This window comes from Calliphora vicina, chromosome 1, assembly GCF_958450345.1.
Source record: "Calliphora vicina chromosome 1, idCalVici1.1, whole genome shotgun sequence".
Classification (NCBI taxonomy): Eukaryota; Metazoa; Arthropoda; class Insecta; order Diptera; family Calliphoridae; genus Calliphora; species Calliphora vicina.
The window spans coordinates 98,334,259-98,352,089 of NC_088780.1; the positions used below are offsets into that span (position 1 = coordinate 98,334,259).

The following is a 17,831-nucleotide window of genomic DNA, read 5'->3' on the forward strand; positions in this document are numbered from 1 at the left end:
AATAATTTCAATCAAATAAAAAAAATATCAAAACTGCAAGTTTAGTGGTTTCATTTTTATTAACATACCAGCTCCCACATCTGAGGGCCCCACAATTTCTATATCAGTAATACAGCAGAAAAATAGCAATCTTACGGTCATCACATTAGACACAGGAGTGTCGCAATCTATCATCAGACCTGACTTGGTAAAGAACACAATTGAACAATTGTGCGGTAAGTCTACGCACAGCTACTGCGAATTTAGATATATTGAGTTTTTATATAAAAAATCGATTTTTGTTCAGAATAATGAGTGATCACGATCGAGCTACTTTTCTTGATTAAACGCTCATTGGCCATGTTACTAACGATTTTAGATATATTGAGTTTTTTCAGAAATATGAGTGATCACAGATCGAGCTCCTTTTCTCGATTAAACGCTTATTGGCCAAGTTATTAGTGAATTTAGATATTTAGAGTTTTTATATAAAAAATCGATTTTTGTTCAGAAATATGAGTGATCACAGATCGAGCTCCTTTTCTCGATTAAACGCTTATTGGCCAAGTTATTAGCGAATTTAGATATTTAGAGTTTTTATATAAAAAATCGATTTTTGTTCAGAAATATGAGTGATCACAGATCGAGCTCCTTTTCTTGATTGAACGCTTATTCAAATCGGTCCAGGCGTACTGCGATTTTGGATATATCGAAAAAAATTGGAGTGGTCAATTTTTCTTTCAGTAGAAACTTAAATTGGATTACTATGAACATTTAAACAAAAAATTGGTGCAGCCGTTTTCCGATTTTGGATAAATCGAAAAAAGTGGGCGTAAAAGGGGGCGTGGTCAATTTTTCATTCCGTAAGAACCTAAGTTGGACTATGACCAACATTTAAACAAAAAATTGTCTAGATCGGTCCGGCCGTTCTCAACTGATGCAATTACCAACGAACGATATTTGATTTTTATTTATATAGATGGATAGATATTTATGTTAAGAATTTTTCAATCTCTGTCCTTATCCTACAAGTGTTCATTTATTTTTTTTATCAATGCATTGCGCTGGTATATCTGTGTCTTCTGTGTATTTAAATGTAAAAAAGAGGTTATTTCTAATTTTATCACCAGATAACCAAGTAGCCGTGAACAAACTCATTGCTAATTTGACCCAAACTCAAAATTTTAAATCAAATGTGCAACATTTTTGCAGCATTTGGTTTTTAGATGACGGAGTACAATCGAAAGAGTGCAAAACAAGGCTACATATCATGAATCCTTGGCATGGCATTCTTTTTATGGGCTTATTTGACGTTATTTGCTGCATTGAAATAGGAAATTCAACACTGTGTCAATGCAATTCCGACATTTCGGAACACGCGTCTACATAGAAGATTGTTGTTAGAAATTGTGAGCATTCTAAATTTATAAATTACAAATTTATAAATTACCTCATACAGATCAATTATGCTAATTTGTTTATCAACTAATTTAAAACAATCCTTCACTCTTAGAATTGATAAAGAAACACCCCATATAATCCCCGAAATATTAAATCGGATTTGCCACAACTAATATGTTTTAAAGCCTAAAAACAATAATAAACTTTCACTGCTTTATAAAAATTTCCATAATTAATTATATTTAAATTTTAGATAATAGAATATTGCAAAAATTAATATAAAAATTGTTGGTATATAAACAAAATTTTTGCCATGAATTGGCAACAGTTTGTATTAAAACAAATAATAGCCAACACTAGAAAACTACGAAAACCATGAATTTTAACAAATATTTTGCACTTTTCATCATAGTGATCTTGGGTCTTTTATGCCAACATGCTGCCCAGGCTCATAGTATTTTTTGGGATCTAAAACATGATGCGGTAAGTCCAACTAAAGAAATTTAAAGAATATACTTCAGAAATTCATTTTAATTTTGTTTTTTAGGAAAGAGATATTCACAAGGTAGATGAGAAAGTGGATAATATTAAGGATAAAGCGGTAATTATTATAGAAAACAAATGGTTCTTAAGAGATGTTGAAATTGTGGTTAATTTTTGTTTATGATTTTAGGAAGGTGATGTTCACGAAGTTGGACGTAAATTGGTGAGTTTATTTTTCGATTCTTTTAATATTGAACAATATTTAATTATAATTTTCATTGTTTTAGGATAATATTGGCCATAAAGTGGTAAATATAATATAAAAATATATAACTGCAAGAAAATGCTAAATTATTAATTAATTTCTTCTTATTTTTACCATAAAGGAAAAGACAGCCAAGAAAGCTTATAAAGTTTATAAAGTCGTTCAAGATGTGGAAACCGCTGGAAAGGTTATAGAAGTCGCTGGTGCAGTTGCTCATGTTGTTGAGAAATTTTAAAAGTATTTTTCATATTAACTTAATGCGAAATAATTATAGTGAAGTTCTTAAATAAAGCAAATGATTAATTAAAAAAAATAAATTGATATTATTTACAAAATTACTAAACGAATTACTATAAATTTATTATATATAAAATTGAAGTAATGCTGTTTTAGCATTAGAAAAATCTCCACTGACTTGACTGGCATATTCGTTTTTCAATTGTTTTAGAGAAGATTTCTAATATGACGCTATATTTATAGGACCGCAAAATAAATCCAGGTCTTTAGGAAGATTAAATATGCAATATTCCTTAACAATAAACGAAAAATTTTTTTAAGGATTAGAATCTTTAAAAACAACAACTTCAGCTTTATTTTAAACATGTTTAATTCCCCTTCCTGGGGTTTAACGAAAGCAACATTTTATTTCTTTCAAAATTTATCACATGTTATAAATCTAAAGATTTATTTAGTTTTTCCTTCTATAGAATTATGGTTTTTTATAGAGATTTTTATGATATTTGCAATAACATTGATGGAAATTTTGCATAAAATATTTCCCACAAATCTTAAGTTAATGCAGAACGGAAAAGAATTAAGAGAAAAAATAATGTGACCAACTAAAATTTTGTGTCACTGGAAAATAAGAGAAAATATTTGTTTGTATTCACAAAATGCAACACCGTTAAAAATTCTATAAAACTGCTGACTGGAATCGCGAGAGGTTGCTTTAAAAAAGTTGCGACTTTACAGCAAGAGTTTTTCGGTCCTTCGTCAAGAGGATTCGGAGCAACACTGGTGCTTTAATTCCTCCTCTTCTTACGGGTGATTGTATTGTCAACGAAACTACGGAAAAAGCAAACCCTTTTCTCATCAAATTCCTCTCTTCCCGACTGCAATCAATCGGCGCCTGTTATTGTGTCTCTTGTACTACGCCTAAAATATTCTTCAGAAATCGGGCAGTCAAGAAAGTACTATCCAGACTCAACATTAACAAATCTCATGGTCCGGATTGTATTCCTGCACTTGTTCTAAAAAATGTTCCTAATCGCTGGCTCTACCATTGAGGAACCTTTCCTACCTTTCATATCAATCGGTGATTGTTTCCCGATTGGTTCTCAACGTCCAGCCAATCCCTCGCAGGTTATGGAGATCATGTTAAACTATCACCTTGTCAATTATTTAGAATAGAACAGACTTCTGAATGACAAACAACATGGCTTCCGCAGTGGTCGTTCAACTGGGGACCTAATGGCTTTTCTTTCAGAGCAATACACAACATGGTTGAGAGTAAGGTAGTCGCTCTCGACATTTCGGAAGCATTTTACCGGGTGTGGCATGATGAATTGTTTCGAAATTGATCTCGTTTGGTGTTGGTGTAGAATTTTCTCTTTTTATTTATTTATCTCCATGAATATATCACTTTATTTAGCGCGAACTTAGTGTGAATCTTCTAAAGACAGAACTGTCTGTTTTCACAAGAAAGTACAAGATTATAACTTAAAACCCCCCAAACTGAAAGAAATTAAACTGATGATCACAGATATTGCTAAGTAAATAACTTGGTATCATCCTGAATAGAAGACTATCCAAGAATATCAATATCTAGAATAGGAATGGAATATGATCAACTTAACTATACTTCTTCTATAGCTCTGCAACATTTGAAAATCGTATTATCCGTTTAGAAATTACAGATTTATTTCCACTTCTTTTCAAAATTCCCACACAGTGCACTGTATAAGCTGTCAGTCATATGGATCTCTCACTTATTCTGGCAATGTAAGGCATTATTAAATAGATACAGTGGTTTAAAGCCAAACTCGTACACCTAACTCTTTAATTTCTTAATATTTAAACGTAGCTTATTTAAAAATGAAACATGAAATGATACAAAAAAATCTTTCGGATGGGTTATTGAACAAAGGAAAGGATGGGTATTTAAAAAATGGATCCCTTAGCTCTTACAAACGTACGTTCATTACGGAAGCCACTACGGGAACGAAAGTCTGCACCCAAACCATCCGTAATATACTCCACAGAGCTATATTGAATGGTAGAATTTCTAGAAAAATGTCTTTGCCAAGATACACAAATTAAAGGATTTTTCTTTTTGGAAAGATATGTTGTTCACAGACGAGAGCAAATTTAACATATTTGGCTCTAATGGAAAATCATATGAATGCCGAAAAGCTAATGAGGAGTTCTTACTGAGGAATGGGAAAATATTGATTATACAAAGTATTGATTAATATGGTATTGATACTTTTTCAGCATACCATGTACGAGTTTGGCTTTTAAAGAATTTGTTGGTTAATTCCTATTTACAATGTTATTTAAATGGTTTTACACAGGACCGAAAATAACGGTTATCCAGAAAATTTTAAATCAAAAACTCTCTATGTTAGAGTCAACGGAGACCTATACTGTTATTTACCAATATATTCGTATTGACTTGCTCTTTTCGCGTGAAACACTTAAGTTTTAAATAGCCGTCATAAAAAAAAACATTTGAGGAGTTTTATTTTTCTTGTCAGAAAAAAAAACTCTGATGAGGAGTTTTATTTTTTCCGTCATAAAATAAATGTTAATTGAGGAGTTTTCTTTTTCCCGTCAGAAAATAAAACTCTTTTCGTTTATTTTCTACTTTTTTTGCAGTATCTTTCTTTATTGAGTCTATCTGAAATAATGCCCAGGAAAAATTTTGTGAATTTTTGTAATGACCACTAGTTATTTCATGCATTCTTTTGTAAGGAGTGGTGGTTACCCAGCACATTATTTTATTTACTAGAATAAGTACTTATTTTTATGCAGGCTGGTAATGAACTTTTGCATTTAGCACAGCTATCTAGTGTGTTTGACTGGAAAACGGGAGGTTAGTGGTTCGCCACCTGTCAAAGCCATTAATTTTTTTGTTCATATAATATTCATTTATATGTTGATGTTAAAACTATTGTTAACTTACAATAAAATAACTCGTACATGGAGCAGTGAGTTAGCAGCTTGACTATCAAACACAAGCAAATAATGTGACTGTTCGATTCCCACACAAGGCAATATTTTTTGTGTTTTTTTTTTAGCTACATATTCTTGTTGTGAATTTACTACTTATTTCTCAACTGATTGTAAGTACATTTGTAAGCTTGACCCCTGAATTTTTTTAAAATCTCGAACAACGGTAAGTAGTGTTTCAGTCAAATAATAAGTAGTTATCGCTTTGCTCCAATTATACTTGCTGGCTGACTAGGTAAGTAAAGTTTTTGCTGGGTGTTTGTAGTAATTTATTTGTTTAAGAAAAAAAAACAACAAAAATTTGATAATTGGAATCAAACAATAACAAATTATAATCCCACGTGATTTTATTTTAATGACAAATTATTCAATTGCAATGGAAGAGGCTTTACAAATTGTAATGATCTGACCAGCGGCAAGCTTTAGCTGTCAATTTACATAAAATGAGTTTTTTTTCTGACGGAAAAAATAAAACTCCTCAAAAGAATTTTATTTTCTGATGGAAAAAATAAAACTCCTCAAATGAGTTTTTTTTATGACGGCTAATTAAAATTAATTTTTTTAGACTTTCATGCGAGCTTTTATTTTTACGTTGAATAATAACTGTTTTAAATGGATTTTTATTTTTAAAGTCACAAAATAACTGTTATAAAATAACTTTTTTGATATCACTTATAACGGTTACGGTCCCTGGTTTTACTTCAATTTTACACAGGAATTTAATAAAGAATTACGTAAACTACAAGCCTCCCAAACACACTTTTTAGAGTTTGCCTTTTTGCCACGGAGATCGTTTATGTGGCATCCCCTTTCTTTTGAGCATGGTGGAGGTGTTAAGTATGAATCTTAGATACATCTTTCATCAGAGAATCTGGTTGGTTTGTTATAGAAACAAATAGGTAATTTAAGGGACCTGCTGTTTATCCCTTGAATATCCAATTCGATGAGTTTTGACTGGAACCAAGTGAGCTGCCCACAGAACCTAACCTCTAACTCTTCATAAACTATTTTTCACAAACTTAGCTCTCTATACAATATTTTCTAATAAATTATTTCTTTATAGTAAATTCTCTGAGAATTTAGTGCTAAAATCGAATTTTAACTCTTGTAAATTTTTGAAAATTTAACAATTGGCAGTAATTTTTTTGAAATTTAATTCTGGATAATAAAATGTTCCAAATTTAACTCTTAATAATAAATTAACGAACTTTAAAGCGAAATTTAACTCATAAATAAATTGTTCGACATTTAATTCTTATTTATGTAATTTTTGAAATTAAAATCTTGATAGAACATTTTCCAAAAATGGAAATTTTTAAAAGTTATTTTTCGAAAAATATTCAAAATTTAACTATCGATCTTGCCATATTTAATTTATAGTTAATTATTTGAATTTTATTATTTTTCAAAATATTTTCAGATAATTCATGGTTTACTTAAATATGTATAGAACATTTTGCTATATTTGTTAAAATAATACTAAATTTTCTTACAAGTAAATATAATATTATACAACTACATATTTGCTATTTATAGCATTTTTATTGATTATTTACTGCTTACATGTAGTTATTCTTTCCATTGTTTATCTACTATTTATAGAAAGCATTCAACATAAACTATTAACAAAATGTGGCCAACAGGCAGCGTGGCCGAGCGGTCTAAGGCGCTGGTTTTAGGCACCAGTCCGAAAGGGCGTGGGTTCGAATCCCACCGCTGTCAGCAGATATTTTTTTTGTTTTTAATTTTTATTTAATGATTTAAACTTTAATTAATTTGTTAATGACAGTTTTTTCAAAAAATTACCGCAACTTTTCAAAGAAAATTTATATGATAAGATTGAAATATGTCTATTTATATACATTTGTATTTGGTATCAAAGAAAGTAATATGAATATGCAAAATAGTTGGTGCCATTAGTTTTCTTGCTATCTATTATGAAGCTGTATAGTTTGTTGCGTTTTATATTATAGCAGCTTGTAGTGCCAAATCTAGTGTACTTAAAATCGAACTTCTAACACGTCAAATCCAAAAAAAACAGGGTCATAAAAATACGAAGTAGTAAAATCTGCTATAAAGGTTATAAAAAATGAATCCAGTAGTAGAAATAATAATAATAAAATAAAAAAAAACAAACAAAATAAGTAAAGGAAACATTTAGTTAAAACGAAAGTGTCAAATGCTGAGACTCAAACCTTTTGTAAGTGACATGACCCCACAAAGTTACGCTGTGAGCAAACAACAATGAACTCTCTGTCAAATAAAAAAATAAAATAAAAAAAGTCATAAAAAATTTAGGTTTTTTTTTACAAAAGTAAATATTTAAATGTTACAACTCTGATGGATGGATAGATGATGAATAATGTTATTTATACCAACCAACCCCCTAAATGATGATGACGATGGTGATGTTGTCGATAAAGGCATCAAATTGTAATAAACTGAATGAAATGTTTGTTTGTTAAATGAAAATCACTTGCATTTTCAGCATTAAGGAATTACAATAAATAATCGTTTGTTTTTTATTATTATGATTATTACAGAAAAAACATCATGTAATAAGGAGTGAGATCGAAAAATTCTTAACATACATATATGTTTATAAAAAAGAAACCACTAAACTTACAGCTTTAATTTTTTTTTTATTTGATTGAAATTATTATTACAATTTACAAAAAAAATTATTTTTATAGTTTTAATCACTAGTGATGAAATTTTGAACCTTTTTCGGAAACCCTTCCATTAACGTTTTTATAGTGCTTTCTGTCACTTTGCTCGAACATGTAGTCCATCTCCGTTTAAAATCTACCACACTTTTGGACACCTTTTTTGTACTCTTCAATTCTCTTTTAACAAGAGCCCAATATCTCTCCACTGGCCTTAGCTCCGGGCAGTTTGGAGGATTTGCCTCTCTTGGTACAAATACCACATTATTGTTCTTGTACCACTCAAGGGCTTGTTTGCCATAGTGACAGGATGCCAAGTCAGGCCAAAAATAAGTGGACACATTATGAAGTCTTATGAATGGAAGCAGCCTTTTTTGTAAACATTCCTTGATGTAAATTTCGGTATTTATAGAGCCCGTTGTAACAAATGAGTGGCTTCTTTTGCCGCAACTGCATATTGCTTGCCATACCAAGAACTTTCTGGGAAATTTTGTCTGCTTTTGGGTCCTAAACTTTTCTTCAACATTCCCTCGAGCATCAGCAACATAAAATTTTTGACCTGGAAGTTGCGAAAAATCTGCCAGAACATACGTTTCGTCATCCATTATGCAGCAAGAATATTTTTTTATAAAACTTGACTTCAATTTCCGTGCTCTGTTTTTGGCCTCTAAATTTTTAGTAGCGTTCCTGTCAGGAACTTTTTGAGCCTTGTATGTTTTTAAACCTGCATTAGCTTTAACTTTTCGTACCAAATAGTCCGAGCACTGAGCTAACCGGGCTGCTTTCCTACCGGATGTGTTGGGAGCTCTTTTGAAAATGCGTTCTATTTTTTTGGCTTTAGAAACATCATGTGGACCATTCCTTCTACCTGAACCAGGTTTTCTATCAACTGACAAGTTCTCCCGGTACTGTTTAATAACATTGGAAACAGTTTGACGGCAGACCTTTGTATGCTTGGCCAACTTTTTGTAAGACCAAGTTGGGTTTTGTTGAAAATATTTAATAATTTCAGTACGCACTTTTTTCTGGTCACTCATTTTAATCAGATTAACAAAAAAATTAATATAATTGACATTACACATAATAACTGACATGTTTTTCAAAGGTAACTTGATCAAAAAAAAATTCAAATAATACTTGGGTTAAAAAATGTAATGAAAAACGTGTGTTAAGAATTTTTCGATCTCACTCCTTAACAATACATAATTTTGTTTTAACAATTTTTATTACTTGAGATTTTTTTTGCGATTCTAGGAAATATTTTGTGCTACTGAATAATATGAAGGAACGAACCTCAAGTTGTAATATAGATTGTTTGCAATAGTGTTCCTAAATACTGCAACATGAGCAAGCAATCCTGTTCCAAAATAATAATACAGTATTTTCTATAGAAAATATTGTGTAAAACAGTATTTTTTTTGAATTGTTGCCTGATTTTTTAGTTTTTTATTTATGATGTATTTTTTAAATCGTAAAAAAAGAGCTTCGAATTAATTAATTAATTCAATATGAGCTTAATTCACTAATATCTTAATTTGGAATTAAAAAATTGCATCCATTAATTCACAACTTCTAATTACACTGTCCAACATATTGAGACTTTTTGATTGGAACAGAACAGCGACCCTATAATTCTGGAAGGGACATGTTGAGTAGATAATTTTTGTAGAATAAACGTATAGTCCAGCTGCAGCTTGAACTTATGGACTATTTACATTTTAAATTTCAGCTCATTCGGATCATACTTGGATTTTTGGAGATATTTTTAAAAAATGTGAAACCCGATATGGCGTCTAGTTTTGCTAATTAAGCGTAAAGGGCTCTATTTACAACTTTTGTGCCTTTGGTAACCCCCAATGAAATTTTACGGCAAACAATTTAGTCCTCAAATGTCCTTTTTGAAAGGACTTTTTTCGATTTTCTCAAAAAAAGAGTCAAATTGACCCCTAAAGAGAGGAGATAGGGGGTTAAGATCTTGCACAAAAATGATCCCCATAAAATTCCACAATATAACTCTGACAATAAGAATTCTCTCAGATATTAACTTACAACATTTTTTTCACTTAGTATAATGCTACCTTCGATCAAAAAATTAAAACTTTGACCCACTGTAAAAAAAGTTCAGACCAGCTGGACTATAAGTTTATTTTACAAAAATTATCTACTCAATATTCAAAGGTATTTATTTAAATAGAATTCATTAATCATTGAATTAAATCATAAAGAAATTAATTCTTAACATAATTCATTTGAATACATTATTGTTAATTCAAATGTAATATAAATTTAATTAAACTATTCTTCTTCATTCAGTCCATTGTTTCCTAAATCTTGCATCGTTTTGTCTAATGCCTGCAAAGTCTCTTTATGCGCCATTGTACACTCATCCCAAGCGATCAGTTTGCTTTGCTGCAAAACTTTGGTTATCGCACTGTTCTTGGAAATGTAGCATGTTGGATTTTCATTGATTTGCATATTCAATGATAACATGAGTGCTAAATGAGCAGTTCGATCGCCTTCCAGCAATGTAGCTGCTATTCCTGATAAAGAAAGTGTAATATCATTCTGCGAGCGCATCGATGCCAAATTCAATGTGATCAAAAAAGTTCCAACGGGACCGTCCAAAAAACATCCCTCTCACAACTTTCATAAGAGTGTCGTACGCATATTTTTGTTGTCGATTCAACAGTGGAACGTTCGTTCGAACTGATCAGCATTGCTACTCTTGATAAAATGCGTCGTGCATCGGACGATTTGGAGCTGTCATGCCTACTTTCGACATCATCAAGCTCATGTCGGCCAGACTTTTATTTTTCTTACCGTATTTTGCGTGGACAGTTAGTTAAACGTGTACATTACCCGAGGATTTAAAAAAAGTGGGCGATTTTTAACACTTTTTCCTTTTTTCAAAATACATACTGAATAATAAATAATTGGCAAAAAGTGTTTGGAAAAGGTTTAAATATTTTGAAAAATATGGTAGCATTGTTGAAGGAATGACCAGCTCATAATGAAAGCAAAGCAAAAGCTACTATCCCCAATAGACATTGCAGTACTTGCTTTAATTACCCCCATTAACACGAAGTCTAGTTAGGTGCTAACTAATAGTTATAGTGTCATTTAAAATTATTTTCGTATGAAAACTGTCAGTGTAACTATTAGTTAACACATAACCAGACTTCGTGTTACTGAGGGTTAGTAGTTTTTGACTATTGGTTAAATTGTATACCAATAGACTAAACACAAGCATTCATCAAATTTAATTAGATGACATTTAGATAAAAAAGTTAACGAAATAAATAGATATTGCAGATTTTGCTTCTATAAAATTCAAATAAAAACGTAAATATATTTTAAAATATTTAAATGTGTGAATGTATTGATAAGAAAAATCATAAAATTTATGTGTTGGTTTTTCAAAAACTAACTAATTTTTGTTTTATTTTAATATCATTTATTTTATTTATGAATTTATTCATTTTATTTCACTTTAGTTGTTCTAATTTTTTCATACCCTTAATATATGCTGTACTTTTCAACTTGTATTAATAAAACATTCAATGCTAAAGCTTTTGCCTATACTACACAAATTTACACGTAAGCTTTTTCGTTCGCTCTACAATAGTGAGCAAAGTTCAAATTGTGAGTGAGTCTAATAACAAAACATACAATTGGCTGCAGAACGCCAACAGGCAGCGTGGCCGAGCGGTCTAAGGCGCTGGTTTTAGGCACCAGTCCGAAAGGGCGTGGGTTCGAATCCCACCGCTGTCAATAGATTTTTTTTTAATTTTTATTTATTTTTTGTTTTTTTTTATTAATTCTTTTGCTATGAGTAATAATTAATTATTAATTTTATTTGTGTTTTGAGCCGGAGTGAAAATCAAATTGTTGATAGAAATCGTGACTATTATTTATTACTTGCCGGTTTGTGTACATTAGGGATATAAGTAATTTTGGCGAAATTTTTGGCATACCACTACATGATGGCCAATGTTGTATTAAAAATTATATAAATAATTTCATATTTTTTTTGCAAGTGTGAGAGATACATCCCTAATTTAAAAATTGTCTTCTGAAGTATGTCCGCAGTTATTATTAAAATAAAATATTTTGGATTTCAAAATAATTGAAAATATTGAATGAACTTTATTGTGTTTGATGCGTGAACTTTTTTAACAACCGCGAAAAAATAATACCGTGGATTTTCATATTTTTTAACTCTATATTCCAATATGCTATGCATATTTGCAAAAAATTTCAATAGTTATATCCCTAGTGTACATTAGGACTATAACCAAATTTTGGCCCTAGCACCACGCGAAGGCCAATGTTGTGTTATTTACGATAATATTTTTATACCCTTCACCATGAGTGGCAAGGGTATATATAAGTTTGTCATTCCGTTTGTAATTTCCACAATATAATTTTCCGACCCTATAAGGTATATACATATATTCTGGATCCCTATAGATAGCGTAGTCGATTAAGCCATGTCCGTCTGTCTGTTGAAATCAATTTTCTGAAGACCACAGATATCTTCGGGATTTAAATCTTCAATAATTCTGTCAGACATGCTTTCGAGAAGTTTCCTATTTAAAATCAGCAAAATCGGTCTACAAATGGCTGAGATATGAGGAAAAAACCAGTACAAACTAAATTTTTTTTACATATTTTCCACCTGTATCTGGATTACTAAGTCATTAATATAGACAATATGGATAGATATTTCAAAGTTTTTTTGTAAAGACTTATGTAATAGTAAGTTGGACCTACAATGAATCAAAATCAGAAAAAATATTTTTTAACCCGATTTTTTTTTCACCAAAAAAAAAAAATATAAAAAAAATATACATATAAAAAAATTAAATTTAAAAAAAAAATTTCCAAAAAATTAAAAAACAACTTTGGAAAAAAAAATAAATTTTTTTACCTAAAAATATTTAAAATTTGTATAATATAAGATTCGGCACTGCCGAATATATCACTCTTACTTGTTTCGGGTCATTTTGGAATAAAAGCCTCACACACAAAAAAGATTTTTTAAAGTAAAAATTTTCTCAAATTTTTATAACCTTTTTTATTTTTTAATATTAAACAGTGAGTTTTTTCCCGTTACCGCAGATTTTAAATATGGATTCGAACCAGGTTGATATATTTATAAAAAAAAACTATTTGCGTTTTTTGGATAAATAAAATAATTATCTCCAATCTTTACCGCGTTTTATCGGCGAAATAAATTTTTTGTAGTACAATTTAATGATTGAATACGGTATTAAGTTTTAAAGAATGTGTTCTCAGAGGAATACATTCAATACGTTTTAAGTACTAACTAAGAAACCAATGAAAATTACATATGTAACTCAAAATTATAATGCTTTAATGAATGAATGTTAATAATATATGAATTTAAATTTAAACAGAGTATTTTTTTTTAATATTTATGAGAAGCAAAAATAATTTCACATACAGTCTTCTATTAATGAATAACACAGGGCAACAAAATCGAACAATTTTACAGGCTTTTTAAACCACTACACAATTTTGATGTATTGTGGTTCCAGTAATACAAATATTGTCCAAATTTTAAATTCCATGAAGAAGTTTTTTTTTAAATTGTGAATTTTTTAGACGTTTCTCCACAAAAAGGTTTCGTAGTAGTTTCGGACTTATAATAACAAATTGAAGCAAAACATATATTTTTCCGTGAAAATAGCAAATTTTTGTGTTTTAAATATTTTTAGATAAACAAAAATTTTTTTTCAAAGTTGTTTTTTTCATTTTTTGGAAAAACTTTTTTTTAGAATTTTTTGTTTTTTAAATTTTTTTTTTCACAAAAAAAAATTCACCTTACTATGGTCTTATATAGGTCGTTGCAAAGGTCTTTGAAATATCTATCATTAGATATCCATATTGTCTATATTAATGACTTAGTAATCCAGATACGGGTCAAAAATAGGTAAAAAAACGAGTTTGACCTGGTTTTTCCTCATATCTCAGCCATTTGTGGACCGATTTTGCTGATAGGAAACTTCTCGAAAGCATGCCTGACAGAATTATTGAAGATTTGGATCCCGAAGATATCAGGGGTCTTTAGAAAATTGATTTCAATAGACAGACAGACGGAAATGGCTTAATCGACTCCGCTATCTATAAGGATCCAGAATATATATACTTTATGGGGTCGGAAAATTATATTGTGAAAATTACAAACGGAATGAAAAACTTATATATACTCTTCTCACGAAGGTAAAGGGTATACAAATTGAAATATGTATCCATAGAATTTAAAATTTGGGCCATATTTGTACTACTAAAAAGCCAATTTTTTCGATTTGGTGCCCTGTGTTATATATATTAGATAACACTGTATTATATGTATAGAACGTATTATAATGTTGCTTGTCTTCTTTGTGTAAATAAAACGGAATTTTACAAAATTATCAAAACAAAACATATTGAAAGATTCTCGTAGAAAAAACAAAAAATATTGTATTGTTAATTTTTATTATGAATACAGTAAAGGCTAAAAACAGATACAGTCTTAAAAATAGTGGGGTATGTAAATAAATGTTTTTCAACAACTACGTATTCGTAACATTCACCGAATTTCATTCGATCATCTGGCATATGGGCAATTCCATGTCATCGTACGTGACATTTGTACGCCTATAGAGTGGTATAGCTTTTGCAAAAATAAGAGTATCTGAAAAATAATTTGTTCTTTATGTTCCATTCAGAGGGTACTATATTTAAAAAAGAATAATAAGTTCTTTCGAAACATTGTTGACCAAAATATCGAGCGAAATAAGAATATACATATATCGTACGTGACATAAAACGGAAGTAATTTTGAGGTACATGAAGGAATGTGCGAAAATTTGCACTAAATATTTAATAAAATATTTAAATAAAAACTTTCTTTCGATGATTTTATAATAAATAAAATTTAATATCGTACGTGACATACCGTACGTGACAGATTTTTCTCTTATAGTAAAAGAATTCTGTAAATATATGTATACTGAAACTAAAAAAGTAAATAGAAAATATATATTCGGTTTCAATAAACAATTTGGTAATAGCAAAAAAACAATCGGGGTCAAATTCATTTCATACTAAATGGTAGTTTAGTTCTCGCCGCAATCTTAGCCAAAAATACCAGTTAAATTAAAATATTAAATATAGGTAGCTCAATCTATTATTTCTGCGCTTAAAATGTTGTAATAAGCTCTAAATACTTTCACATATTAATATTTTATTCAGCGTTCTCTTCTATGCAATTCATTTTAAAAAAATGTTTCAAGGGTTTTTGTTTTTTTCAATTGTGGTTGTAATTCTCGTGGAATTGCTCATATGATGAATCAATCCCCTATCTTAAAAGGTTAATATACCAACCGCATTTAGTATAATACCTATATTTATAACCAACCTATTAGGTATGACTAAAATTTAATTCTATTTTCACACTACTAATTAACTTATAGGAGAGAGTGTCAGTCAATTTAACGATTTATGTCTAAAAATATTGAAGCGTTCTGATATTTTGTGCATCTTATCAATATATCAGATCGAGCGAATCGGTTCATAATTGATATTTTAGTTGAGCTATGAACAAAAAGCCACCTACGACTGTCTTTTTATACCCTTCACCATGAGTGGCAAGGGTATATGTATATAAGTTTGTCATTCCGTTTGTAATTTCTACATTTTTCATTTGCGACCCAACAAAGTATATATATTCTGAATCGTTATAGATAGCGGAGTCGATATAGCCATGTCCGTCTGTGTGTTGAAATCAACTTTCTGAAGCCTCCAAATAACTTACATACACGAATGATCAATATCTCCGAAATTCTTCCGGCTCGATTGCTATTTAAAATCGAGAAAATCGGTCCACAAATGTCTGAGATATAAGGAAAAAACCAGGACAACCTCGATTTTTGACCCATATCTGGATTCCTAAATCATTAATATAGACAATATGGATATCTAATGATAGATATTTCAAAGACCTGTGCAACGACGTATATAAGACCATAGTCTTATATACGAATTTTTTTTTTCACCATTTTTTTTCACTAAATATTAAAAAATTTAAAAATAAAAAAATTTTTAAATTTAAAAAAAAAATTAAAAAAACAACTGGAAAAAAAATTAAATTTTTTTTACCTAAATATTACAAATTTTAAAGTATATTTTGGTGAAGGGTATATAAAATTCGGCTCAGCCGAATATAGCTCTCTTACTTGTTTGTTCTTTAGTTTTAATTCTCTCTAATTCAGTTTATTGAAATGTAAATAAATAAATTGTGAATTGAACGCTGCAATTATTAATTAATTCTCAATTTAATAAGTGTTTGTTAATGGAAACTAATTGTATTGTTAGTGAAATTTAACAAGTAATTTTTAAACAAACTAAAATAACTAATTTTGCTAAATATTGGCACAGATGTAAAGAATTTCTTGCGAATTTAATAAAGTGGTTGTTCTTAATTTAAAAGTTTATATTTATAAACAAACACACAGTAAATAAATAAATAATGCTAATTTTATTTAATATTCTAAATATGTTCGTGTACTCATTTCAAAGTACACTTACTGTTTGTGTTATCTTGTTTTTGGCTGGCGAAAAATAAAGCACATGTTCTCTGTTCAATGGCTAATAACTCGAATTCGTGATCTAAGCATACAAGAAGATCGTAAAAAACAAAAAGAATTTTGCTTTAATTAGAATTTATGTCAACAACGAGCACAGGCAGCGTGGCCGAGTGGTCTAAGGCGCTGGTTTTAGGCACCAGTCCGAAAGGGCGTGGGTTCGAATCCCACCGCTGTCACAACTTTTTGTTTATTTTTATTATTTTTTTTGCAATTGTTAATAGAGAAAACAAATTCAACCCTTTTTTAGAATTTTCCTGCAATTAGTTTTAACAACCTAGTTACTTTTGCCCAGCAACAAAATTGTTTTATAAACCAGTTATATGTTTTATTGTAGAATGTATATTTGAAAAATACATCTTATTATTAGTGAAACTTGATACTTTTTCCTTAATAAATAAAATTTAATGATCCCAATTCAAATAATTTCTTTTATTCCCTTTCAACTTTGCCAACAAGTTTTTATTTTTAAAATCCAAGGGACACTTAACAAAACATGTTTGTATTACATATTTGTTTGGAAATGGCATTGAAATGAAAATTATTCTTCGAAATAATTTTAATGATTTCTAAGAAAATAATTTTTTGTTTCTTCTGTTCTTTTGTAATGAATCTTTTTGCCAACAAAACTACGCTTTTAAGTTTTACTGTGAAGACTTTTTAAAAACATTTGATATTTTAAGGACCATAAGGGTTTATTATCGCCTTAGGAAAGGTTTCCACATTTTTCATTGTCTTTGTTCTTGTTACCAAGGGCTAGTTTTTTGTTCAAGAAAAACCACGAAAACGCGGTTAATTATTACATTTGTAATGTTATATTTCTGAAAAGTTAAATGTTGAACTCATTTCCTTTTGATTGTTGCTTTCCTTCGTTTAGAAAATAGTGTGCCTGTGAGGCCTCATGGTCTTTAATCTTGTTATCAAATCAACAATTATCACCATGGGGTGTTTGTTTTCTTAGACATTTTCGAGCTTGAAAAAGATATCAACAACATGTTTCCGTTTTTGGTGGTTTGTTAGATTTTATTCGTCAAACATTATTATTAAATGGTTTTTTGTGTGTGTAATAAAATACTTAAAAGTTAAGTAATGTGAAGAAGGGTTAAAGTTGAAATGTCAGCAACAGATAGTGAAATTAATGTAGTAGTTACA

At 29.7% G+C, this 17,831-nt stretch overlaps 1 protein-coding gene and 3 non-coding genes across 4 annotated transcripts; all 4 read left to right on the top strand.

Annotated features, from left to right (window-relative positions):
- The first annotated feature begins 1,714 nt into the window (after positions 1–1,714).
- Positions 1,715–2,415, top strand: LOC135956398 (uncharacterized). Its single transcript, XM_065506913.1, has 5 exons — positions 1,715–1,863; positions 1,928–1,981; positions 2,054–2,086; positions 2,151–2,171; positions 2,250–2,415. The coding sequence occupies exons 1-5, from the start codon at positions 1,756–1,758 to the stop codon at positions 2,361–2,363; spliced, it is 330 nt and encodes a 109-aa protein (XP_065362985.1). The 5' UTR covers positions 1,715–1,755; the 3' UTR covers positions 2,364–2,415.
- A 4,586-nt stretch (positions 2,416–7,001) lies between these two features.
- Positions 7,002–7,081, top strand: TRNAL-UAG (transfer RNA leucine (anticodon UAG)). Its single transcript has one exon. It is a non-coding gene; the product is annotated as a tRNA-Leu (tRNA).
- Positions 7,082–11,716: 4,635 nt separating this feature from the next.
- TRNAL-UAG (transfer RNA leucine (anticodon UAG)) lies at positions 11,717–11,796 on the top strand. The gene has a single exon. It is a non-coding gene; the product is annotated as a tRNA-Leu (tRNA).
- A 4,982-nt stretch (positions 11,797–16,778) lies between these two features.
- On the top strand, positions 16,779–16,858 carry TRNAL-UAG (transfer RNA leucine (anticodon UAG)). Its single transcript has one exon. It is a non-coding gene; the product is annotated as a tRNA-Leu (tRNA).
- Positions 16,859–17,831: the final 973 nt, after the last annotated feature.

Excerpts from the sequence above, each read along its gene's own strand:
- LOC135956398 (XM_065506913.1), top strand. The coding sequence starts at position 1,756 with ATGAATTTTAACAAATATTTTGCACTTTTCATCATAGTGATCTTGGGT. Across the intron at positions 1,982-2,053 it reads ATAATATTAAGGATAAAGCG|GAAGGTGATGTTCACGAAGT; the intron begins GTAATTATTATA and ends TTATGATTTTAG. Across the intron at positions 2,172-2,249 it reads ATAATATTGGCCATAAAGTG|GAAAAGACAGCCAAGAAAGC; the intron begins GTAAATATAATA and ends TTTACCATAAAG.